This window comes from Melanerpes formicivorus, unplaced genomic scaffold (genome assembly GCF_026170545.1).
Source record: "Melanerpes formicivorus ecotype bairdi unplaced genomic scaffold, bMelFor1.0.p_v2 SCAF_66, whole genome shotgun sequence".
Classification (NCBI taxonomy): domain Eukaryota; kingdom Metazoa; phylum Chordata; class Aves; order Piciformes; family Picidae; genus Melanerpes; species Melanerpes formicivorus.
Window position 1 is genome coordinate 2,732,736 of NW_027142418.1, and position 26,894 is coordinate 2,759,629.

Here is a 26,894-nt window from a genome sequence, read left to right on the forward strand (position 1 = left end):
AGCCCCAGGCACAAATCCAGGCTGGAAGCAGAGTGAATTGAGAGTAGCCCTGAAGAAAAAGCCTTGAGGGTGTTGATTGCTGAGCAGCTCCCCATGAGCTGGTAGTGCCCTCCTGCAGCCCAGCAGGCAGCTGTGTGTTGGGCTGCAGCCAGAGGAGTGTGGGCAGCAGGGCAAGAGAGGGCATTCTGCCCCTTGACTGCTCTGCTGAGACCACACAATACTGAGTCCAGTTCTGGTGTCCCCAGCAGAAGAAGGACATAGAAATGTTGAAGCATGTCCAGAGGAGGGCCACAAAGATGATCCAAGGGCTGGAGCACCTCTGCTGAAGACAGGCCGAGGGACCTGGGGGTATTCACCCTTGAGAGAAGACTCTGAGGGGACCTTAGAGCTGCCTTCCAGTACCTAAAGGGTTCCCACAGGAAGGCTGCAGAAGGACTTTTCGTGAGAGTGTCCAGTGATAGGACAAGGGGGAATGGTTTTAAGCTGGAGTATTGTGTCCAGTTCTGGGCTTCCCAGTTCAAAAGGGACAGGGATATATACTACAGAGGATCCAACGGAGGCTACGAAGATGATGAAGGGACCTGAACATGTCTGATGAGGAAAAGCTGAGAGACCTGGGGCTGTTTAATCTGGGCAAGGGCAACCTGGGATGGGATCTCCTCAGGGTTTGCAAATATGTGAAGGATAAGGTGTTAAGAAGAAGGTGCCAGCTTCATCAGTGATGCCCAGCAACAGGACCAGGGGCAGTGGATACAAACTGCAACACAGCAAATTCCACCTCAAGGTGAGGGCAAACTTTGTTGTGAGGGTGCTGGAGCCCTGGAGCAGGCTGCCCAGAGAGGTTGTGGAGTCTCCTTCTCTGGGGACTTTCAAGACCCACCTGGATATGTTCCTGTGTGGCCTGCCCTAGGTGATCCTGCACTGACAGGGGGGTTGGGCTTGATGACCTCTGGAGATCCCCTCCAGCCTCTGCCGTTCTGTGATTCTGTGGCACTTGTATGCTAGAGTCACACCTGGATCACACCGGTTTACTTTCCACCTGAAATGGCTACACTGAAAAATTAACAGGAATCTAACCGGAACCTAAGGATTCCTTTCCTGCTGTGAACTTTGTCTAAATCTTCAGTAATGTTAAGCTGAGCTTAGTAAAGTTCTTTGTCTTGATGCTTCTCTCTTCAGAGCACAACACAAAGCCGTTTCCAGCAGCACTCAGCGGCCCTTGCTAGAGGCCATGTAAATATTTTGCTACTGCAATGACTCCAATTAGATGCAGATTACACTCAATAATGGGCGTGGGACAGCAAATGGCTTTAGTTGCATAAGAGCCACACGGCTGCTAATTAGAGCAAACTCTTTCCCGGGGGCATTTGCTCTAAGCCCTCAGAATGCCTTCCCCAGTGGCACAGTTTCCATTCAGCCAAGCGACTGCTCCCGGGCGGCAGCACTGATGTGACTTCAGCAGGCACACAGCTGCTGTGGCAAGCTCGTTTTAGGCAAGATAAACCTGAGGTACCTGACAGGAAAGTTCCTTCAGGTTTCATTTGGCTTCACCTTAGTGTTTTCATGTTTGACCACCAAACACCGAGTCCTTTAACAAGCCATAGCCACTAAAGTTGGTTGGCACTGATCTGCACAAGTATCATCTCATGGGCAAGCGGGTCAAGCCCTCTTCCCTCTGAAGAGTATTTAGGAACAGGACTAAGGAAATGCAGAGAATTCATCACAGTCCAGGGGGAAAAAGAAATCATGCCAAGCCCTTTCCTAAACAGCTTTGATCTGTGGGGAAGGAAGTGCCAGCAGGGTTGGATTGCAGGCTCTCTCTTCCTCCTTAAACCATTTCTGAGTTGTCTCCACTTTAGGGGTCAGAAAGTTTATGCCTTTGATACCAATAACTTATTTTTTAGCTAGGATATTTAGACTGCAGATAAGGAATACATGTTTTTAACACTGATGATGATGAAACACTGGCCCAGGTTGTACAGAGAGGTGGAAAAACCTCTCCAGGTCAGGTTGTTTGGGACTCTGAGCAACCTGTTCTAGTTGCAGATGTCCCTGCTGACTGCAGCAGGATTGGACTGGATGAGCTCTAGAAGTCATATCTAAGCTAAACCAGTCTGGGATTTGATGATCCTATGATCAGGGTCACATATAGGCTCTTATGACCATGGAACTGTGAACCACTGATATGAAATCTGCCCTCGCAACCTGTTCCTAGCAGCAGCAGTACAAAGCAGTGGAAGAAGCTGCATCCAGTTCTGCAGCCCCTATTACAAGAAAGATCTGGAGGTGGTGAAATGTGTCCAGAGAAGGGCCATGAGGATGAGCAGAGGGCTGGAGCTGCTCTGCTGTGAGGACAGACTGAGGGAGTTGGGGCTGTTCAGTCTGGAGAAGAGGAGGCTCTGAGGAGACCTTCTTGTGGCCTTCCAGTATCTGAAGAGGGCTACAAGAAAGCTGGGGAGGGACTTTTGAGGGTGTCAGGGAGTGATAGGACTGGGGGGGATGGAGCAAAACTAGAAATTGGGAGATTCAGATTGGCTGTTAGGAAGAAGTTCTTCCCCATGAGGGTGGTGAGAGACTGGCACAGGTTGCCCAGGGAGGTGGTGGAAGCCTCATGCCTGGAGGTTTTTAAGGTCAGGCTGGATGTGGCTCTGATCAACCTGATGTAGTGTGAGGTGTCCGTGGCCATGGCAGGGGGGGTTGGAACCGAATGATCCTTCCAACCCTGCCAATTCTGTGTTTCTGTGGGAAGGTGGTAATCCCCACACCATTAAAGGTTTGCCTTCCAGACAACAGAGTGTGTATTTGACTCCCCTGAGCTTGCAAGGCAATGGCAGAAGGATAACTTAATTTTCAGATACTCTTACTAAGAGATGAATTACCAGAAAGTCTAAAACTAGGCCAGCAGCAATTAGAACCTCAGGGAAAAGGACAAGTGCAGCCCAGGAAAGAACACGAATTGTGCATACAAAAACAAACCCTGAGAGCCCCTGAAGTGATTCCTTCAGGTCTAGGAACAGCTTCCTTGGACACAGGGCTCGGCAAGTGGAGCCACATTGTCACCTAGTGGCTGCTGGAAGCTGCCAGGGAGTGCCATCCCTCGAAGCCTGCCACCCTCTCACACAAAGCCCTCAGGAATGGGATGTGACAGCATGGATTTTCAAACCAAGACAGCAATTACTGCCGGCTTTGCCCAGGGGCCTCCTACAGCCTTTCTGTATCAGGTGTCAGACACCACAAGAAGTAAACTGGTTCCTATTGGCAGACCCCTGAAATGACTCTGCTCAAGGGAGACCTTACTGCTCTCTACAGCTTCCTGAAGGGAGGTTGTAGCCAGGAAGGGGCTGGTCTCTTCTCCCAGGCAACCAGCACCAGAACAAGAGGACACAGTCTCAAGCTGTGCCAGGGGAGGTTTAGGCTGGAGGTGAGGAAGAAGTTCTTCATGATGGCATTCAACAAGTCCACACAACACAGTCTCACTACCCCAGTGCCAAGCACCCTTGCACCTGCAGCTCAACCCACTGGGTAGAGTTGATATTTAACTTCTCTTGTTGAACCAAATTAGCTGAGTGGAAAGGAACCTATGACTCAGGCCAGCATCAGGGGGTTTCTACCAACGTTTTGGCACTGGTTTCTAGCAACTATTAGAGTGGCACTAGGAGAAAGACTACTAGGGAGTGTTTTCAAGCACAGCCTCCTCTTGGCTGCAGCACCCCTCTCACACACAGCCATGTTCAACCTGGAATTGGCTCGTTGTAGTTTTCCTTGACTTTGCAAGAAAGAGATGTTAACCCCAGTGGAGCCTGGGGCTTGATCAAAGACAGACAAGCACTTTAACATTCAAACCAGCAGTTAGACCATTCACATCTTGAGAGAACTAAGATCCCACACACCAGCCTAACACCATAACGAGACAATCCCTGGGTGTTGTTTGGGGAATTCTTTGGGTTAGAAGCAGTTAAAGGCTCATGATGGCAAGTGACAGTTCCCAGAATCAACCAGGTTGGAAAAGACCTCAGAGATCATCAAGTCCAGCTATTACCTAACACCCCCTGACAACTCAACCATGGCTCCAAGTGCCACATCCAATCCCTTTTGGAACACCTCCAGGGACAATGACTCCACCACCTCCCTGGGCAGCACATCCCAATGGCCAATTACTCTTTCTATGAAGAACTTTCTCCTCACCTCCAGCCTAAACTTCCCCTGGTGCAGCTTGAGACTGTGTCCTCTTGTTCTGGTTGCCTGGGAGAAGAGATCAACCCCGACCTGTCCCCACCAGTTAATAAGGTTGTCATGATCTATAGCAAGGATAATGGGATACCTGCTTATAATTATCTTCATGGATGCAGAATCTGTCTTTGGCCACTAAAATGAGGTCATAACATTTATCCCACATATTGAAGACTGACCTCTCTAGCAATGTTTCTTCCTAAATAATCTGAATTCCCTGAAGTGCTTTGCTCTGACATTGAAAACATTAACAGTGCTAATTAGCATGACAATAGTTGTGATCTCTTATTTCCTCCTCAACACGTTTTTGTCCTGTGTGATTAATGCCCTAGAATTCAGGGCTCTGCTCAATTCAGAGTTGGAGCCTACCAGGAACAGAAAGCTACTGTTCCAGCCTGACAGGGTACTCACACCTCTGCTGCAGCTGGAAGGTTCCTGTGGCTCTCCAAAAATGTATATCCAGACAGGAATAATCATAGAATCCCAGAATGGTTTGAGTTGGAAGGGACCTTAAAGATCATCTAGTTACACACACACCCCCTTCCCACCCCAACCCCACCATGGGCAGGGACACCTCCCAGTACAGCAGATTGTTCAAAGGCTTATAAACACTTCCAGAGATGAGGCATCCACAGCTTCTCTGAGCAACCCATTCCAGTGTCTCACCACCCTCATAGTAAAGAATTTCCTCCTAATGTCTGACGTTAATCAAGCTTCTTCCAGGTGGAAGCCACTGCCCCTTGTCCTGTCACTCCATGCCTTTGCAGCTCTCCAGCTCTCCTGTAGCCCCCTCCAGATAGTGGAAAGCTGCTCTAAGGTCTCCCTGAAGCCTTCTCCCCTCCAGGCTGACCAGACACAACTCCCTCCACTTGTCATCACAGCAGAGGTGCTCCAGCCTTCTGATCATCTCCTTGGCACTCCTTCTTGTGCTGGGGGCTCCAGAGCTGCACACAGCACTGCAGGAGGCATCTCATCAGAGCAGAGGGGGAAAATCCCCTCCCTTGGCCTGCTTTTGATGCATCTGTTGATGCAGCCCAGGACACGGTTGGCTTTTGGGGCAGCCAGCACTCATTGCTGGCTCACGTTAATGAAGCCACCCCAAACTCCGTTGATTCAGAGTAACTGCAGACAAGCTGCCCTGGTTGGTCTGCGCTGGCTCAGTCAGAAACCAGCTGCACAGCTTCCGTTGTGAAAATTGAGCTCTCTGCCCTGCAACAGTTTCATTTCTCAGTCTTCCCACCCGAAACCACAGGGATGGAGCCCTTTAGCAGCCCTTTGTTACAAAGAACAGAACAACAGAACTTACCATGTCAAGGTGTTTTTACTAGGAAAGCTGATTTTTATTAGCATCCTGACTCTCCATGCAATCTAGAGGAGAGCACCTGTTAAAGAGCAGTTTGCTTTGTAGATAACCCAGCCAGCAGTTGCAGCACAAACCCTTCCAGATCGCTGAGAGATGTTATCTCAGCCCTCCATTTGTGATGGATTATCTAATCACACACATACACCTGCGTGTGTATGTAAGGCCTGCTGCACAGTGTTAGCAGCTTTAAAGAGATCTCTGAGCTGCACTGCACCTGGGGTGCAGGGATTAAAAACCATAGCCCTGAGCTTTGGGTCGTGACTCTGGAAGCAAACCATAGAATCACAGAATGGTGCAGGCTGGAAGGAACCTCCAAAGGTTATCCAGTCCAACCCCTTCTGCACTCAGCAGGGACATCCCCAACTAGATCAGGTTGCCCAGGGCCTCCTCAAGCCTCACCTTGAATATCTCCAGGGGTGGGGCCTCAACCACCTCCCTGGGCAACTTCCTCCAGTGTCCCACCACCCTCACAGCAAAGAATTTCATCCTGCTTTCCAATCTCAATCTGCCCTTCTCCAGTTTGAAGCCATTACCCCTCATCCTGTCCCTGCAGGCCTTTGCAAACAGTCTCTCTCCATCCTTCTCGTAGCCCACTTCAGGTACTTGAAGGCTGCTATTAGGTCCCCCCTGCCCTGGAGCCTTCTCTTCTGCAGCTCCCTCAGCCTGTCCTTGTAGCAGAAGTACTCCAACTCCCTGATCATTTTCGTGGCCCTTATCTGGACCAACTCCATCAGCTCCATGTCCTTCCTATATTGAGGGCTCCAGACCTGTACACAGTACTCCAAGTGAGCTCTCACTAGAGCAAAAAGGCAGAATCACCTCTCTGGATCTCTGGCAATGCTGCTTTTGATGCAGCCCAGGTTGTGACTTGCCTTCTGTGCTGCCTGCTCATGTCCAGCTTCTCCCCCACCAGCACCTTTTCCTCAGGGCTGCTTTCTGTCACCTCATCCCCCAGCCTGTATTGAAAGTGAGGGTTGTTCTGGCCCAGGTGCAGAACCTTGCACAAACCATACCCAGGCCCTGACTGAAAACTGAAAAGCCAACAGCAGATCAGTTGCCCTGAACAGGAGTGCACCTGTTTGTGACTGGAATCTACCAGAAAGAACACACCAACAAATGCTATCACCCCAGCAGAGAGGGGGACAAACACTCTCATCTGTGGGCCTGGGACACTGGCAGCGTTTTCTGGATCATCAACAGAGTCTTAAGAGGAGCAGCTGAGGGAACTGGGGTTGCTTAGTCTGGAGAAGAGGAGGCTGAGGGGAGACCTCATTGCTCTCTACAGCTCCCTGAAAGGAGGCTGGAGAAACAAGGGACTCTGCCTCCCCTAGTATCAGGTGACAGGACAAGAGGAAATGGCCTGAAATTGTGCCAGAGGAGGTTTAGGTTGGGTATCAGTAGCAATTTCTTGTCTGCAAGGGTGGTCAGGCATAGGGAGAGCCTGCCCAGGGAGGTGGTGGAGTCCCCATCCCTGGAGGTGTTCAAGAAAGGTGTGGGCATGACCCTTTGGGACATGGTTCGATGGCCATGGTGTTGGGGTGGAGGCTGGACTCAATGATCTGAGGGCTCTGCCAAGTGAAACAATTCTGTGATTCTGTGTCTCCAGGCACAGCTGACTGCAACATGCTGCTTTCCCAGCACACAGCCACAGAAATGCTTTTGGTAGGAAGGGACCTCCAAGATCATAGTATCATAGTATCAGTCAGGGTTGGAAGGGACCACAACAATCAGCTAGTTCCAACCCCCCTGCCATGGGCAGGGACACCCCACACTACATCAGCCTGGCCAGAGCCTCATCCAGCCTGGGCTTAAACACCTCCAGGGACGGGGCCTCGACCACCTCCCTGGACAACCCATTCCAGGGCTTCACCACTCTCATGGGGAAGAACCTCCTCCTCACATCCAGCCTGAATCTCCCCACCTCCAGCTTCATTCCATTCCCCCTAGTCCTATCACTACCTGAGATCCTGAGAAGTCCTTCCCCAGCCTTCCTGTAGCCCCCTTCAGATACTGGAAGGCCACAATTAGGTCACCTGGGAGCCTTCTCTTCTCCAGACTGAACAGCCCCAACTCCTTCAGTCTGTCCTCATAGGAGAGGTGCTCCAGCAAATCCAGTTGTTCATCAAATCCAGCTGTTAACCCAGCATTGCCAGGTCAACACTGTGATACATGGAATGATAATTCGTGTCAATTAGATGATTTTTGATTAAAGCAAAAGCAGGAGCACGAATGGTGAAACAAGGGATCAGACACTGGGAGCTTACACATGTAACTAGAGTGAGATTCTTTTTAGCCTTTATTACAACCAGTTACTTATGGTTGATTTGACTTGGTTTAGTATATAGAGTAAGATTTTAGGTTTTATTATAACCTGTTATTAATTTTATTTGCTTTAATATATGTATACTGATGCCCCAGTGAAATGTTAGGAATGAACAGCTAACAGTTGAAGCATTATGAAACAGTAAGTTGTTCAAGATGAGAAAGGAAGAGAAGTTGCTACAGAAGACGTGGACACAAGGGACGACAGTGAGAATCAACAGAACCTATGTGAAAACCCATCCCTGGGGAGGACGTTGGTTGTAACAACAGAGCTAAAAAGACACAACCACAAGGACTTAGCACACAACCCGCCGGCTGTGCTGACTAGAGGATTACATCATTGAAGGACAAACTAGTTTAAATAACCCCACCTTTATATGCATAGGTATTAAGGGTAGACTATTTAAAGGGTAGTTAGAAAGTCATTAGTGTGCATTTAGCACCCAGCGCTGTTTTGCATGTCTCTTACTGCTTTAAAATTGCTCTTGTTGAATTAAAACTATATTCAATCGACTTCAGTTGGCTCGGTCATTTATAGCAAACACTAAACCATGTCACAGAATCGATTGTGTTGGGAAAGAGTCCGACCATTCTGTAACTGCACCAAGTCTGGGGCTAAAGCACGTCCCTCAGCACCACACCTCCGCCTGTGTCACACACCTCCCTCAGCACCACCCCTACACAGCTCTCCCCTCACCTCCAGGCATGGTTCACCTCGCTCACACCACAACAGGCTCCGGCCCACCGGGGGTCCTGTCGGATGCCTGCGGCGGCTCCGGCGGGTGGCCCCAGCTGCGCGCCTGCAGCGCCGGGCGGGCAGAAGCGACCCCGGCGGCTGCGCGTGGCCACGGCCGGGAGGCGGCAGCCGCAGCAGGGGCGGGGCGAGGGCGCGGGCGGGGGCGGGCGGGGGGCGGGCCCGGCGCTAGGCCCGGCCCGGCGCGGCGAGGGGCGGCGGGCGCTGCGCACAGCCCGGCTCCCCTCGGCGACGGGCGGAAGGCCGGAGGGCGGCAGCGCCATGCCCGGCCCGGCAGTGCCGGGAGCGGCGGCGGGGCCCGTCCCCGACGCCGAGGAGAGCTACGATTTCCTCTTCAAGCTGGTGCTGATCGGGGACGCCAGCGTGGGCAAGACCTGCCTGGTGCAGCGCTTCAAAACCGGGGCCTTCGCCGAGCGGCAGGGCAGCACCATCGGCGTGGACTTCACCATGAAGAGCCTGGAGATCCAGGGCAAGCGGGTGAAGGTGAGGAGCGGGGCGACCGAGGGAGCCGCCCGGGCCCCTGCCGCTCCGGTTCCGGGGCTAGCGGCTCGCTCCCGGCCTGACACAGCCGGCGGGATGCCGGCGCGGCCGCCCGGCCCCGACCCCGCTGCCGGAGGAGGAGGCAGCGGCGAGCGCTCAGCCCCCGCCGCTCTCTCCGCTCTCGCTGCCTGCTTGTCCAGCGCCGGGGCCGCCTTCCCGAGCAGCTCCCGCGGGCCGGGGGGGACCAGGCGCATCCGTGAAGTGGATGTGGTGGAGCAGGCTCACCCCAAGGCGGGCTGGCCCCCCGGCAGCACCCCCTGAGCACGGGGAAAGCCCCGCGGCGCCGAGCTGCGGTGCCGAGCTGCGGCAGCTCGCTCCCCGGGCAGGCTCCTGGCCGTGGTTTGTTTACCAGTCGGGAAGAAGCTCAGCTGGCCTGTCAGGTTTCCAGCAAGGGATGTGAAACTGGCAGGCCAGCTGAGAGAGGCTGGGGAGCGGTGTTTAAATTAGACACATGTAAAAGTTATCTTAAGGCACTGTTTAGAGAATGCCTCAGTGCAAGTTCTGTAGTTCTTCTCAAGGCAGAACAAATCAGCCCCACGTTTGACTTCTCCTTTCTTATGCTGGAGAAGGCCAGCTAGTTGCAAGGGTTAGAAAGAGGATAGGGCATTTTCCCAGGGGAATTCTTCCCAGGCTCCCAGTGGCACAGATTCCCTGCAGCATACTGGGCCTCTGAGCATAGAAGTGTGCTCCAACAGCAGGGGAGAAAGGCTGAAAGCACCTGTGGTTTGGAGGAGGATCTGGGAGAAATCCCTTCTCCAGCCCTCTCCTGAGCAGATTCATACAACTGTCCTTAGGGTTTAAAAACCATTTCGTGCAGTCACTGCCTGGGAAAGATCATAAAACTGTGAAGTGACAGACAAGTACAGTAACTGCAGTTGAATTTTGGTCTGTGTTTACCAAAGTAGATGTCAAAGTCCTTTATTGTCTCTTTCTTACAGATTAACTTTGGTGAGCAGAATATTAAACAGAGAAGGCTGCAGAGAGTGGGAGTACTGAAGGCTCACAGTTTTTAGGCAAGGAGCAGGATTAGGAGCTCCACACCCAGCAGAGGTGTTTGTTTTCTTGGTGGTTTTATACCTTTACCTGTCGTGTGTAGTCAAGGTTTGCAGTTGAAGAGGAAACTCGGATTCTCCTCTGTTTGTGCTGTTGGTTCCAGTATGGTGCTTTCTAGCAAGTGAGCTGTTGGAGGTGGGGTTTCTCCTTCCAGATTGAAACCTGGCTCCCTTCAAATGCCAGGCACATAGGAACTGGCCAGGGGTCTGTGCCACAGACTTCAGGAGTAGGGGAGGGTAAGCCCAAAAACCCAGCCAGACTTCCTAGGTGTGCTTGTCCTCTTGTCACTGCTTACACCTGAAAATACCTCTCTTCCAGTCTGTAGCAAAACCTGTGAGTTATTTCTATGTATTTTACCCCCCAAAAAAACCCCAACCAAACAAAACCCCAACAACAAAACCTCCCCAAACAAATAAAGCAACAGACAAATAGGAAAGTGCAGGCTCTTGGGGGCTTTCATTTTCTTTGGCTTGTTCTCAGCTCCCACTTCAGAATAAAATCAGGGATGCACAGATTGAGAAAGAGCATTTTCAGCATTACTTCAGGCAAATGAGTCCAACACTGCTGCTGATCTACCTTACAGATATTTCTGTTAGCTGCTGAGTCAGGCACACAGCTGGGATATGAAAACGTTTGCTTGGAGGGTGGTTTTTTTTCCTGTTTGGTGTGTTAAGGTGTGGGTTGGATGGGAAGTGTAGCTCTCAGTCAGGCTTTTCCAGTTGGATGGAGGTTGCAGAGTGCTTGGTCTGGTCCAGGCAGGCTTGTTCAGCATGAGAGAGGAAACACAAGATGAGGAGGCATTTTATTATCCTGTAGTGAGCTCCAATGTGAAGTAGGGAAGTTGGAGTGTGCTTTACAGATGTGCTTTTGGTGTGGTCATAGTGATTCTAGGAGGAGCACTTGAGCCATCTAAAGAGCTTGTGTCCTTACCCGTTAGTAAACAAGCCTGAGCATGTGCTCTGCCAGAGATGCTCTGTGGTGCTCATTGTTCCTGGCCCAGCCAGTGAGACAGGCTGCTTCAAAAGGGTTTCAGATGGACATTTGGTTAGGATGCCTCAACTCAAGAGGTCTTCAGGGCTGGTTTTAAATAAAAAGCATAAAATTCGACATTATAAAAAGGTTCTTCTCCCCTTCTACTCTGCCCTAGTGAGGCCCCACCTAGAATATTGCATCCAGTCCTGGGCTCCCCAGTTCAAGAGGGACAGGGATCTGCTGGAGAGAGTCCAAGGAGGGGCTACAAGGATGCTGAAGAGACTGCAGCACTGCCTGATGAGGAGAGGCTGAGAGCCCTGGGGCTGTTTAGTCTGGAGAGAAGTCAGAGAGGGGATCTGATCAATGTCTATAAACATCTGAGGGCTGGGGGTCAGAAAGGAAGGGGCAGGCATAGCCTCTGCTCACTTGTGCCCTGGGATAGGACAAGGGGCAATGAATGGAAACTACAGCACAGAAGGTTCCACCTCAACATGAGGAAGAACTTCTTGACTGTGAGGGTCCCAGAGCACTGGAACAGGCCCTCCAGAAGGGTTGCAGAGCCTGCTTCTCTGGAGCCTTTGCAGCCCTGTCTGGATGTGTTTCTGTGCAACCTGTGCCGGATTCTATGGTCCTGCTCTGGCAGGGGGTTGGATTGGAAGATCTCCAGAGGTCTCTTCCAACCTCTAACATCCTCTGATCCTTGCAAAAGCGTGCTGGGTGATGGTCTGTGCTGCTCCAATTTCACTGTGGGTTTGTGACAGGATTCTTCATAAGGTATGCACTTTGCTTTCTCTATAGCAGATGGTGCAGGGATGAGAAAATGCCCATTTGTATAATGTTTTATAAGTGTAGAAGTTTCTTCAGAACAACAATGTGTACAAAACAAGTCCCAAGGAGCTTCTCAGCACTGCTTGTTGTCTAAGCTTCATTTTCAGTCAGGCTAAAGCTAGGGTTCCAACACCACGGAGCGAGAGTGAACGGAACGCTCCTTTTGTGGCTGAAACAAACATTTTAAGGTTAATTGTGTTTAAATTCTGTTTATAATTTCAAATGTTGTCATCACAGTGACATAATGTTTCTGAAATAGGCTGCCCAGGCAAGGTGGTTGAGTTGCCATCCCTGGAGCTGTTCAAGAAGCTGTAGGTGTGCTGCTTCAGGATACGGTTCAGTGGTTGTGGCAGTTGGGTTATGGTGGGGCTTGATGATCTGAAAGGCCTTTTCCAACCTTAGTGATTCTATGATTATATGATTTGGAGCCCAAGGAGTTTCAGTCTCTCTTTCTCTTGATGCACTGTTGTTGGACAGGGAAAAGAAGCATGTTGGGATGGTGAAGGTTAAGGTTCTGCAAGTATCTTTTCCTTCTAACTACAGGCTTTCCTGGCACCTTAAAGCTATACTCTTTTAAGTGTCTCACATGATATTTCATACAGTACTGCTCCACCAGCTGCTGAAGCTGACTAAACTTCATGTATAGAGACATTAGGAGTTGAGAAAGAAGCTGTTCAGGGACAGTCCTGATAACTGAAGCTGATGTCTTAAGCCTGCAGAGATTTAGCACTCCAGAGAAGAAGAATACATCAGGGTGTCTGTGCCAGCCAGTCTTTTGTTGCTCTTCTTGTTCTTTCAGATCTCCAGTTGCAATCTGAGGTACTGTCCAGTAGGATTATACAGACCAGTTGCCTCTGGGACAGGCTGTTGGGAGCCTCGTGATCTTGGAGGCATTGGAGCTAGAGGGCAGGGTGTGTGGCAGGAGCCAAGCAGGGATTTGGCACATCTAGTGCACTTACTTCTAATGGCACTTCAGAGTCAAAGCTACCAGTTGATGACCACCTTGACTTATCACAAAGGCTAATTATGACCAGCATGCACCTAGAATTTACCCCCCTCACCTTTATGAAATGTCTGCAGTCAATCTTCATTTCAGTCCTGTTCAACACCATCAACAGGGACCTGGAGGAAGGCACAGAGCTGACCCTCAGCCAGTTTGCTGCCGATACCAAACTGGGAGGAGTGGGTGACAGCCCACCAGGCTGTGCTGCCATCCAGTATGACCTGGATAGGCTGGAGAGCTGTGTGGAGGGGAAACTCATGAAGTTCAGCAAAGGCAAGTGTAGGGTCCTGCACCTGGGGATGAATAAACTTCTGCATCAGTACAGGTGAGGGACTGACCTGCTGGAAAGCAGCTTCACAGAGAAGGACCTGGAAGTGCTGGGGGACAACAAGTTCATCATGAGCCATCGTGTGGCCAAGAAGGTGCATCGAAAAGAGTGTGGTCAGCAGATTGAGAGAGGTTCTTCTCCCGCTCTACTGTGTCCTAATGAAGCCACATGTGGACTACAGGGTCCAGTTCTGGGTTCCCCAGTTCAAGAGAGACAGGAAACTACTGGAGAGAGTCCAGCAGTGGCTGCAAAGCTGCTGAGGGCCCTGGAGCAGCTCTGTGAGGAGGAAAGGCTGAGAGCCTTGGGGCTGTTGAGCCTGGAGAAGAGCAGCCCCAGAGGGGATCTGCTCAATGCTCAGCAAGAGCTAAAGAGTGGGGGGCAAGAGGATGGGACTAGAATGTTCCCAGTGGTGCCCAGTGACAGCAGAAGGGGTAATGGGCACTGGAGGTTCCACCTAAACATCAGGAAAAAAAATCTTTGGTGTGAGGGTGCTGGAGTCCTGGAGGAGGTTGTGGAGACTCCTACTCTGGAGAGATTCCAAACCCAGCTGGATGTTGGGATCTTGGGCAACCTGCTATGGGTGATCCTGCTTTAGCAGGGGAAGTTGGACTGGATGATTTCCAGAGGTCCCTTCCAACCCCCACTTCTATAAAACAGATCCTTCTTAGCTTGCTGCATGCTGGAGTACAGGGCTGTAGTTCCCAGAGGTTGCCATTGTCGACTGAGTGCTTAGTATTAAAGTCCTATTGCTTAAACAATTACTTGGTCTTTGAGTGATAGGAAGAATCTGGCAAACAGGACAACAAAGGTTTTGTAATTCTTATGTCACTGTAAGAAAAGAGAAACTGCTGGAACTAAGATTTTAGAGAATGATAGGCAAGGACATTCCTAAGTCCAGGAGTTGTGGTCAGTGGTAAAATTCCTCTCTTTTTTTTAATAGTCTTTTTTTAATTTTCTTTTCTTTTTTTTTTTGATGAGTTCCCTCCTGTGAACTGAGAATCAATTTGGTGTCTTTATTATCACAGAATTCTCAGGGTTGGAAGGGACCTCAAGGATCAGCCACTTACAGCCCCCCTGCCATGGGCAGGGACACCTCACACTACAGCAGGTTGCTCACAGCCACATCCAGCCTGGCTGCAAAAACCTCCAGGCATGAGGCTTCCACCACCTCCCTGGGCAACCTGTGCCAGTCTCTCACCACCCTCATGGGGAACTTCTTCCTAACATCCAATCTGAATCTCCCAATTTCTAGTTTTGCTCCATCCCCCTCAGTCCTGTCTCTCCCTGACACCCTCAAAAGTCCCTCCCCAGCTTTCTTGTAGCCCCCTTCAGATACTGGGAGGCCACAAGAAGGTCTCCTCCAAGCCTTCTCCAGGCTGAACAGCCCCAACTCCCTCAGTCTGTCCTCACAGCAGAGCAGCTCCAGCCCTCTGCTCATCCTCATGGCCCTTCTCTGGACACCTTCCAGCACCTCCAGATCCTTCCTGTAATAGAGGCTCCAGCACTGGACACAGAGCTCCAGGTGGGGTCTCACTAGAGTGGAGCAGATGGAGAGAATTACCTCCCTTGCCCTGCTGGCCACACTTCTCTTGATGCAGCCTAGGATGTGATTGGCTTTCTGGGCTGCAAGTGCTCACTGCTGGCTCCTGTTGAGCTTCTCCTCCCCCAGCACCCCCAAGGCCTTTTCTTCAGGGCTGCTCTCAAGCCAGTCCCTGCCCAGCCTGTATCAGTGCCTGGGATTGCCCCAACCCAGCTGCAGGACCTTGCACTTGGTCTTGTTGAACCTCATGATGTTGTCATGAGCTCACCTCTCCAGCCTGTCAAGGTCCCTCTGGATGGCATGCAGCGTGTCTGCTGCACCACACAGCTTGGTCTCATCAGCAAACCTGGGGAGGGTGCCCAACTTTGTGTTGTCATTTCATAGTGGTTTACATGCAAGGAGTATTTTTTTTCCTTCATGCCATAGTTTTCCCCTCTCACTGTATGCCTCAGAAAGCAGCAGGAGAGAAGAACACTTGGAAACAAACACATTCCTTTTCTCACAGACACTTCTTTCTGGCTCATTGCACTTCTTAATTTACAAGCTTTTCCAGCCCCTATGATAGCAAGATCCTTGGCTTTTATTCAGCCCTCAGGGCTGTAGCTATATTGCTTTCAGAAGGGCCCACAATGTTATGTGCCAGTGTCTGGCCAAACTGCAGGGAACTGTAGAATCATAGAATTGTTTTGTGTGGGAAAGGCCTCCAAGATCATCCACTCCAACCATTCTCTAGCTCTGCCAAGTCTGAGGCTAAACCATGACCCTCAGCACCACAGCTTGACCTCCTTGAAACCACTCCAGGGATGGTGATTCAACCACCTCCCTCATCAGTGCTTGGGAACCTTTCAAGGAAGAAGTTTCTTCTAATGTCCAACCCAAACCTCCCCTGGTGCAAGTTGAGAGCATTCCCTCTCATCCTATCACTTGTTACTTGGTAGAAGAGACCAACCCCCACCTGGCTCCAACCATCTTTCAGGGAGTCTCTATTTAAAGGCAGGTACCAACTACAGGAGGAGCTTAGAATAAGAATAAAATAGAATTAACCAGGTTGGAAAAGATCTCTGAGATCAGAGGCTTCTTTCTTGCTGCTGGTGATGTTCTTGTTGATGCAGCCCAGCATCCTGTCGACTTTCAGTGGCTGAATTTAGGGATAAATAAGTGAGCTGAGCATGGCTTCCTCCTTGCCCAGATGTCATGCCCGTTCTACCACCTGGAAAGGGACAGGTGGTGAGGCTGACTAGGCCTTCAGCTGGCTTTATTGAAACCTAGAACTACCAGCATCTCCTTTATGGTTTCTTTCATACCAGTGCTCTCAGATGATACTACCACATCCTGCTCCAGCTGTCACTGCCCCTGCAGCAGAGCTGGCAAAGCCACCTCAGCACTGCAGACAATATGCCAGCAAAAACCCAGTTCTAGTTTCAGTGACATGCTTAATGATGAGCTGCAGTGGCCTGGCCACGGCCTGACATAGCCCTAGACATTGTGATCCTGGGCAGTCTGCTCTGGGTGACCTTCCTTTAGCAGGGGCTTGGACTAGATCATCCCCAGAGGTCCCTTCCAGCCCCACCAGTCTGAGATTCTGGGATCCTGTAACACCTCATTCTATCTACACTGCTAGAGAAGGTGACAAAGAGGTAGGGCTGGATACACAAGCAATGATTTCATCATTTACCACAGGAGGATGCAGCAGAGCTCACCTGGAGGGACCAGCTGATACAGGTATAAACTCTGGGCAGCCAAGGGCTCCAGTGCATGTTCTTGAATGATGAACACAGGAGTAGGAAAGCGTGATGCCAGAAAGTGTTGCCAAAATAAGGGAGACTGAGAGCAAGGCTGTTAAGTCAAGTCCTATCTTTGGATTAGAAATGGGTAGATTCAGATTGGATGTTAGGAAGTTCTTCCCCATGAGGGTGGTGAGAGACTGGCACAGGTTGTCCAGGGAGCCTCATCCCTGGAGGTTTTTAAGGTCAGGCTGGATGTGGCTCTGAGCAACCTCATCTAATATGAAGTGTCCCTGGCCATGGCAGGGGGTTTGGAACTAGATGATCCTTGAGGTCCCTTCCAACCCTGACAATTCTGTGATTGTATGATTTGGAAGCCCTTGCTAGCCAGTGGCTCACTGAGAGCAAGGCTGTTGAGTTGAATCCTATCCTTGGTTTTGGAAGCCCTTGCTAGGCAGAGTCTCACTGGGAGCAAGGCTGTTGAGTGAGGTCCTGTCTTTGGTTTTGGAAGCCCTTGCTAGGCAGTGGCTCACTGGGAGCAAGGCTGTTGAGTTGAATCCTATCTTTGGTTTTGGAAGTCCTTGCTAGGCAGAGTCTCACTGAGAGCAAGGCTGTTGAGTGAGGTCCTGTCTGTGGTTTTGGAAGTCCTTGCTAGGCAGTGGCTCACTGGGAGCAAGGCTGTTGAGTTGAATGCTATCTTTGGTTTTGGAAGTCCTTGCTAGGCAGAGTCTCACTAAGAGTAAGGCTGTTGAGTGAGGTCCTGTCTTTGGTTTTGGAAGCCCTTGCTAGCCAGTGGCTCACTGGGAGCAAGGCTGTTGAGTTGAATCCTATCCTTGGTTTTGGAAGTCCTTGCTAGGCAGAGTCTCACTGAGAGCAAGGCTGTTGAGTGAGGTCCTGTCTTTGGTTTTGGAAGTCCTTGCTAGGCAGAGTCTCACTGGGAGCAAGGCTGTTGAGTCAAGTCCTATCTTTGGTTTTGGAAGACCTTGCTAGCCAGTGGCTCACTGAAGCAAGGCTGTTGAGTCGAGTCCTATCTTTGGTTTTGGAGGTCCTTGCTAGGCAGTGTCTGAAGGTGTGCTGTTTGTGCTTTAGCTGCAGATCTGGGACACAGCTGGCCAGGAGCGGTTCCGAACCATCACCCAGAGCTACTACCGCAGCGCCAACGGAGCCATCCTGGCCTACGACATCAGCAAGAGAGGCTCCTTCCTGTCCATCCCTCGCTGGATCGAGGATGTCAGGAAGTACGCCGGATCCAACATAGTCCAGTTGCTGATTGGTGAGTTCAGAGCCTTCATAGCAGCCCCTGCACATTCCTCCATGGCCAGGTTGGTTGCAGTGTTTGTCTAAGACGGCCGGGAGCTGTGTTTTCTGGTTGAAGTTAAGATGTCTGTAATAGATCCAAGTGGAAATGTTCCCAGTGTTGGAGGGGTTCTTTATTAGAAAGAGCTGGTTCATCAGAGCTGAAAGGGTTTGTTTGGTTTAACTTCTCATAAGAAGTAGCTTTGTATCAGAAGCCATCTGCGAGTCCTTTGTGTCTTAACTCCATGGAGAATTGGGCACCCAAGGTTTCCAGGTTCTGAGGCACAGTTGCTGTGGAGCTGCTCTCATCTTAAGGACCAGGCTGAGAGAGCTGGGGCTGTTCAGCCTGGAAAAAAGGCGGCTCTGGGGAGACCTTAGGGCCACCTTCCAGTACCTGAAGGGGGCTAGAGGAGAGCTGGGGGGACTTTTTACAAAGGCTTGTAGCAATAGGACAAGGGGCAATGATTTTGACCTAGAGCAGGGAAGATTTTGATTGGATGTCAGGAAGTTCTACACTGTAAGGGCAGTGGAGCACTGGGACAGGTTGCCCAGGGAGGTGGTGGAGGCCCCATCCCTGGAGACATTTAAGGTCAGGCTTGATGAGGCTTTGAGCAACTTGGTCTAGTTGCAGAGGTCCCTGCTAACCGCAGGTGGCTTGGACTAGATAACCTTTAGAGGCCCCTTCCAACACAAGCTAGCCTGTGATTCTGTGACTATAAATGACTCTGTTGTTTCTTTTTCTTCCAGGAAACAAGTCTGACCTAAGTGACCTTCGCGAGGTTCAGCTGGAAGAAGCTCAGAGCCTGGCTGAACACTATGATAATATCATTTGTGCCATAGAGACCTCTGCGAAAGACTCCAGCAATGTGGAGGAGGCCTTTGTGAAGATGGCAACAGAGCTGATGCTGAGGCACGGGGGCCCTGTGTTCAGTGAGAAGAACACTGACAGCATCAAGCTTGACAGCAAGGACGTTGTGGAAGGCTGGGGGTGTGGCTGCTGATAGGAGCTAGGTGATGTCCCTAACGTTACTGGAATTTAGATGGTGCTTCACCCTAATGCTGAGTAGCACGGTAGCCATACTCTCCTCCTCCTGTGAAACCAGCAATTTTGTAGAAGTTAGACACAATCCTGTTTGCTCTGGTGTCTTATTTTTAAAAAAGGGACTCTTGAGAGGTAGTCCTAAAAGTCAAACCCTCTGAGAAACTTACTCAACATTTGCCCCCACCATTTCCTTTTCTGTAACCTTCATACAGAAGTGGAGGAGATGACTTGGAACTGGTGACGTGGGGTGGGCAGACAGATGGTTGAGGAAGGGACTGATGCACACCCAAAGTTCTGAAGCATTTACTGTGGCACTGTTGGCAAAAGAGGTCACTTTTGGGCTGGGCAAACCCTGGCAGTGTCTCTTTAACCCCTTGGCGCTCCCCCCCAAGGAGCAGAAAGTGGCAGTGTCTTTGACAAAGACATTGCAAGTGTCACAACACCTTGATTGTGGGACCAAATAGCAGTCACCTGTCCTGGGGCATATGGATTGCTGGTTCATATGGAACAGGCCCAGGTGGGGAACCTCCTCTCAGGTTTTGTCAGGGCTTTCTGAAGCTATCATTTTAAAGAGAAGCAAACTCACCCTGAGCAGTATCTCATGGCTGGCATCAAGCAGGACGTGATTGCTTTGAATACACAGCCTTGAGGGAGAGGGTAGATGCATTTCAACTGTTCTTCTTTGCACTCTTTTCCAAGTGGGTATCACTGAGTTTTTGCCCTGAGGTCTCTTGATTCCATTCCACAACTCAAGACCTGCACCACTGGAAAGAGGAACTGGAGAAACCCTGAACTGGCTGGTGGCCGTGATCTGCCGTGTGCCTGGTGGTCACGCACAGGGTTCATTTGACTTTGTTACCAGTCTATTGCTCAAGGGGCAGAAGTGGATGTGGGGTTTGGTTTGGTTTCTTTTTTAAACCATCTCTTTAAATACAATCTGGGCATATACTGGGAAAGATGACCTTACATAGCTGAAAACTGCATGCACTGCAACTTCCTGGCTGTAAGAAACCCCAGTTGTCTTTCTGAGCGATTGCCTCCCAACTTTGTGCTCGACTGCTTCCCTCTCCTGATCACAAGTTGCCAGTTGCTTTTCATTTCCTGAAAACACTCAACAGGAAAAGTCTTTTCTCTGTTAATCAAAGGTCAACAGGAAAAATCAGTAAAAGAGATTTCAGAATTCAGCCTCATCCAGTTGTCTTTCAGAGTTGGCTCTGCATTCTGTGCTGAGGATGCTGGTGGCAGCAAGCACTTCACAAAACTGGACTTGCAGAGGGAGCAAAAGCAGGATTCTTTTAAACTCTGCAGTTAAAGCAAAGGTGTTCAGAAGTGACAAGTGTTTTTTGCAGTCCTGATACTTGGAAGGAGCTCATTTACAGAAAGCAGCCACTTGAAGTGAAGCCATTTGTCCCTTTTGAAAACCTTGGTCAAAAAGGGCCTGGGCTAGGTTGCTACTGGGGCTCTGCCAGGTTCTAGCCATTCACCATATCCAGTGTCATGAAATCAGGAAGATTTGAGAAAGGGCTAATGGATCTTAACTTCAGCACTCTTCATCTTCCTGCAGAAAAGCATTCTCAGGTCTTTCTGGGGTTTTAAACCATGGGGTGGGTAGCTGAGGGCTCACGTACGCTCCATAGCCTGTTGGCTTCTAACCCAAGGGCTTAGAGTTCAGCTTTTATAGGTGTGAGTGGAAGGGCTTTACATTTTTCAGTGAGTATAGTTTTGACAATTTCATGTTCTATATGGAGGGGCAGGTGGGCTTGCAGTACTCAGTAGTATTTTGGGGTAGTTTTCCAGGACATTCCCAGCTCTCCTGCATCCAAAGATAAAAGGCAGTAAGTGTCCAGGCAGCAGCTAGACACTGAAAATGAGACCAGTCTGAACTCTAGATCTGTTAGTGATCAGCAAACCCTTTTCTTTGCTCTCAGGAGACAGTCCAAGCCAAAACTCAGTCCTGGTGACTGTTTTTCCTCCTGGTTAGATGCTCCTTTTGGAAACAGTACTAGGAAACACCTGACTTTATGTCATGACATCTGTAGGTCAGAGCCCTGCAGTTCTTTGTGCCTGAACACAGCCCCTCAGATAAGCTCAGCCTCCCATTGTTTGCAGGATTAGTGCCAAAATATTTAAGCCCTGCTGATAAAAATTGACACTGGTTGAAGAGCAGCGTTGCTACTACTCAGACTGGACTCACTAGTTTACATAATAACCCCTCTTAAAACTGGAGCAAGATGCAAAATGAAGATAAATCCTGCTTCTAAGGCAGTCAGTGACTGTTTTTAGAGTAGATGGAGACCTGAGGGAGGATTGATCCATTTACTTAGTGCTGAGGTTTGTTTAGTAAACAAGCAGAACTGGAGCAAGCAGGAGACTTCCTGACTCACCCCCATAGATCTCATCAGCTAGGCTTGAGGGGCTAGAGTCTGTCTGCAGGTTGGTCTCTTTCAGTCAGTAGACAGAAGATACAGTGTCAGTGATTTTGTTCACTCTGCTTGCAAATGAAGGCACTGATTCAGTTGGATTTCTTTTGCTGCAGCAGACTAAGACTATGCTTTTCAGTCAGCTTTCTCCTCTAGCTCTTCCATGTTGTTACAAGGCTGCTTGCCCTGCCTAACCCAACAAAAGGGAGCAAAGAAATAGACTAAAGAGCTGGCTGATAGCAACAGTGCTTGGGCTGTCCTTAGGAAAAGACTGGTGTAATTTCCAAACCCTTTCTGTCTCTGCTAGTATAGCATCACAGAATCATTTCAGTTGGAAAACCCTTTAAGATCATCCAGCCCAACCATTCTCTAACTCTGCCAAGTCTGAGGCTAAACCATGACCCTCAGCACCACAGCTCAGCCTCTGAAACTCCTCCAGGGCTGGAGATTCAACCACCTCCCTGGGCAGCCTGTGCCAGCTTTTGAAAGCCAGGGAAGCCTCCCCTGGTACAACTTGAGGCCATTTCCTCTCATCTTAGCGCTTGTTACTAGGGAGACAATAACACAACTCCCGCCTCACTCCAACCTCTTCTCAGGGAGTTGTAGAGCGCAATAAGGTCTTCCCTGAAACTTTTCTTCAGCCTAAACACCCCCAGTTCCCTCAGCCACTCCTCACCAGCCCTGTTTGTCTAGACCCTTCACCAGCTTTGTAGCCTTTCTCTGGACCTGCTCCAGCACCTCAATGTCCTTCTTGGAGTGAGGGCCCCAACACTGAGCCTAGTACTCAAGGTGTGGCCTCACCAGTGCTGAGTGCAGGGGGACAATCACTTCCCTGCTCGAGCTGGCCACACCATTGGTGATCCAGGCCAGGATGCTCTTGGCCACCTTGGCCACCTGGGCACACACTGGCTCATCTTCAGCTGGCTGTTGATAAGAGCACAGTAGCAGCAGTTATTGTAACAGCAGTAGCAGCACAATAGTTACTAGGCTGACAGCTCCTCGACCAGAAGTCGATTGCCGTTATCTTAGAACTTCCGACTCCCCCTTCTGAAGATTTCTATTAAATCCCTCATTTCCTGTGTAATTCAAGTATGAGGAAGACAGCCCTGCTGGTTTAATTCCAGTGGGTCCCACAGAAACCAAAATGATACCTGGGTGCTGAGTGTGAGTAGCAATAAAGCCGAGATTTCCTGGTCAAACCCTCCTCGGTCTCAGGTCTCAGGTTACAGATGGGCAGTGCTGTAGAGCAAGTGAATAATTCAGCAGCGCAGGACCAGAGGTCACAGCAGAGACATTTGCCAAGAAACCTGTTTACTGGCAGTTGAACATTAACGAGATAATGGTGCAGTAATTGCCTCTAAGCAGATTTTCTTGGCTGGCTGGGTATTTCCCTCAGTATTTCTCATTTATTTTTGCCAGTACACAAAGTGAGCAAAATATTACAAAACCCACAGCGGGGGGTGGGGGGTGGGGAACGTTGAACCCTGCCTTGTAGCACTCAGGAGTGGAATGCAGAGGCATATACTGAATTGAAATGCTCAGCAGAATGTGGTTCCCAGGAGCAGGGGCATTGTTCTCTCTTGTATTGATTCTGCTTTAAGCTAATTTTATCTCCAGTTCCTCATCCTGCCCATTGCCATGGAGGGGACCTGGACAAATATTTACCAGCCTGTAAATGCAGCACCAAATCACTGCCAGCCCAGAAACCTGCCAGCTTCTGCTTTGCAAAACAAAAAACTGGGAAAGAAGGTAAAAGTCTTAAGGACAGAGGGAAAGGCCTAATGATTTTATCATTCTTCCTGGGAAAGCAGGGCACTGTTTTTGGGGGAAAAAAAAAACCCTACAAAATGAAATGAAGTCCTGCTAATGCCACATAGATTGGTAAGATCTTCAGGAAAGGTGGGGCTCTTGCTCAGTTTTTCCTTTGCCTTTAAAGATCATAGTCTTTTGTAGAGTAGAACTGACCATCAGGTGCAGTAAATGTGTTTACACTGCACTGTGGTGACAGTCACCTAGCAGCACTCTCAATCATCCAGTCATGGAATGGCTCAGGTTGGAAGGGACCTCAGAGATCATCCACTGCAGTCTCCCTGCTAATGGGCAGGGGCAACTCTCAACTAGACTTGGATGCTGGAGGCCTCACCCAACCTGCCCTTGAGCACCCCCAGGGAGGGAGCATCCACAACCTCCCTGGGCAACCTATTCCAGAGTCTCACCACCCTTGCACTGAAGAACTTTCTGAGACCCAGTCTAGCCCTACTCTCCCTCAGCTTCAAACCATTCCCTCTTGTCCTGTCTCTAAACACCTTCACGAAAAGTCCCTCTGCCGCCTTCCTGCAGCTTCCCTTCATGTACTGGAAAGCAGCTCTAAGGTCCCCCTGGAGTCTTCTCTTCTCCAGGCTGAACAACCTCAGCTCCCTCAGCCTGGCCTCACAGCAGTGGGGTTCCAGCCCTCCCATCATTTTGTGGCCTCCTCTGAATGCAGAGGTCTGGTCTCAGATTTGACAGTTCTTTTCCATGCTGTAAGAAGACATCCATAGATGTGGGAAATAGTGTCTCAATTTTGTTCTGGGAATGTCTTCTGGTGCTGCTCATCCCTTTGAGATTTCAGTTAATTAAGTTACCACTGAGATACCACTTAGAAATCTCATTGGTATCTTTAATTTTCTTCTATCAAAGGGCAATGGATGCAAACTGCACCACAACACAAGGAAAAGCTTCTTCCCTGTGAGGGTGCTGGAACCCTGGAGCAGGCTGCCCAGAGAGGTTGTGGAGTCTCCTTCTCTAGAGACTGTCAAGACCAATCTGGATGTCTTCCTGTGTGGCCTACCCTAGGTGACCCTGCTTTGGCAAAGCAGTTGGACTCAATGACCTCTGGAGGCTCCTTCCAACCCCTAACATTCTGTGATTCTATGATTTCTATTGGCCAGGTAGTGTTAGTTTTCTTTTAACTCTGTTGAATTGGGTTATAGAGTGATTCAAAGCAGCAGATATGTTGGAAGCACATCACTGCAATCCTCCCTCTCCCTTCAGAAACAACCCCCCAAACTATCCCACAACTCAGTGTTGGGAAGAGTTGCAAGCTGAGCCCTCTGCATCTTTCTAACCACTTCATTTGAGTTGCCTTGGAAAAGAGGAGGGTTACCCAACTAAAACAAACAGACCAACCTAAATGTACATTTGCTGTCCGTGGGATTGCTGCCAGGGGTGAAATAAAGGCAGCCAGCACACAATTCTCTGCTGACCTCAGATCACATTTTCTTAATACAACTGAAAAGGTTAAAATGCACTTTAAAAACCAATTCTTGGAAGCATAAAAGGGTTGTGATTTCCCCCCACCCCCTCACTGACTTATGAACAAGTGGTTTTATTACTTGAGTCCTGATAAAGGCAGCCCCCTGCATCACACCTGTAACCTCAGGTGTCACTGGAGGCAGGCTGGGGCAACAATTCTCTTGTTTGCCCATGTGTCAGCAGCCAGTGGAACACAGGGAAGGGAATAGCTCCACTTCCCTCACTCTGCTGAAGTTGAGTAAGAGGGCAGATTTTCTGGGTAGCCCAGTTGAACATGGGTTTAATGACTGCTCACTCAGGGCTGAGAAAATACTTTCCTTCCCAGGGGGGAAATACTGCACTGCAACAAAGACTTTTAGGGGTTTTCCTGTTTGCTCTTTGAACTATGATAATTTGCTGTCTCCAGTGAACACATAGTGGGCTGCTAAATGAGTGAAGGCTATGGGTACAGCAGCATTAAGTCTTTGGGGAGCTGCTAAATCAGCTTGAAGCTGTAGTTAGAACTTCTGGTAGGAGGTGAAAAATAGATTCTGTGGTCATAGAATCAGAGAATTGTTTCAGTTGGCAAAGACCTCCAAGATTATTGAATCCAGTTCTCGACTTGGCATCACCATGGCCACTAAATCATGTCCCCAGGTGCCATGTCCACAAGTTTCTTGAACACCTCCAGGGATGGTGACTCCACCACCTCCCTTAGCAGCCTGTTTCAATGCCTGACCACTCTTGCAGCAAAGAAACTCTTCCTAATACCCAACCTAAATCTCCTCTGGCACAATTTTAGGCCATTTCCTCATGCTCTATCACTTGAGACTAGGGAGAAGAGACCAATCCCCACCTGGCTCCAACCTCTTTTCAGGGAGTTGTAGAGAACAATAAGGTTTCCCCTCAGCCTCCTCTTCTCCAGACGAAACAACCCAAGTTCCCTCAGCTCTTCCTCACAAGATTTATGCTATGGAGCCTTCACCAGCTTTGTTGCCTGTCTCTGGACCAGCTCCAACATCTCAATATCCTTAGAGTGAGGGTGCAAAACTGAGCCCAGTACTCAAGGTGTGACCCCAGCTGGTGCTGAGTACAGAAGGACAATCACTGCCCTGCTCCTGCTGACCACTTTATTGCTGCTCTAGGCCAGGATGCTGTTGGCCACCTGAGCATGCTGCTGGCTCACTTTCAGCTGGAAGTCAACCAGCACTCAAAGGTCTTTCTCTGTCAGGCAACTTTCCAGCCACTCTGCCCCAAGCCTGGAGCACTCATGGGCTGCTTGTGACAATTTATTGTGGCTCTCTTTGTCATTAAAATGTCACTTTCCATGTTTCTTTTGCAAGGGATCTTTGGACTTCAGTTATTTCCAACTCAATGATCCAGCTGGACTGCTGCCATCAATTGGTGTTTACTTTCCACCTCAAATTTAACAGAAAACTTGAGCCTTCATCTTCCTATCACAAAGTGTGGCAGGGTCACCAGACAGACTACAATGCACAGGGCTTTGTACATCTGTGGCTGTCCATCTCCTGCTCCTGTGGCAGTTCCTTAATACCTGTAGGGTTGTGTAAGTTCCTGACAGATGCCTGAATTGTGAGTAGGGACTCATAGGAAGCTGTGAGGGAGTGGTCCTGGCTACAAGAAGGGCCTGGGAGTACTGGTGGACAAGCTCACCATGAGCCAGCAGAGTGGCCTTGTGGACCAGAAGACCAATGGTCTTCCAGGGTGCATTAAGAACAGTGTGGGCAGCAGGTCAAGTTCTCCTTTCCCTCTGCCCTAGTGAGGCCACATCTAGCGCACTGGGTCCAGTTCTGGGCTTGCCAGTACAGGAGAGACAGGGAACTACTGGACAGAGTCCAGCAGAGGCTACAAAGATGCTGAGGGGCCTGGAGCATCTCTGAGGAGGAAAGGCTGAGAGACCTGGGGCTGCTGAGTCTGGAGATGAACAGCCCCAGAGGGGATCTGGTCAATGCTCAGCAAGAGCTAAAGGGTGTGGAGCAAGAGGATGGAGCCAGACTCTTGTCAGTGGTGCCCAGTGACAGGAGAAGGGGCAATGGGAACCCAAGAATTTTCACATAACCATGAGGAAAAGCTTTGGTGTGAGGGTGCTAGACCAGGCTGTCCGGAGAGGCTGTGGAGTCTCCTTCTCTGGAGAGATTCCAAACCCACCTGGACATCGTGATCCTGGGCAAGCTGCTGTGGTGCC

General features: G+C 49.9%; 1 protein-coding gene across 1 annotated transcript; it reads left to right on the forward strand.

Annotated features, from left to right (window-relative positions):
- Window positions 1-8,859: 8,859 nt before the first annotated feature.
- Window positions 8,860-20,185, forward strand: RAB43 (RAB43, member RAS oncogene family). The gene is made up of 3 exons (XM_068162643.1): window positions 8,860-9,152; window positions 17,747-17,930; window positions 18,701-20,185. The coding sequence occupies exons 1-3, from the start codon at window positions 8,931-8,933 to the stop codon at window positions 18,952-18,954; spliced, it is 660 nt and encodes a 219-aa protein (XP_068018744.1). The 5' UTR covers window positions 8,860-8,930; the 3' UTR covers window positions 18,955-20,185.
- Window positions 20,186-26,894: the final 6,709 nt, after the last annotated feature.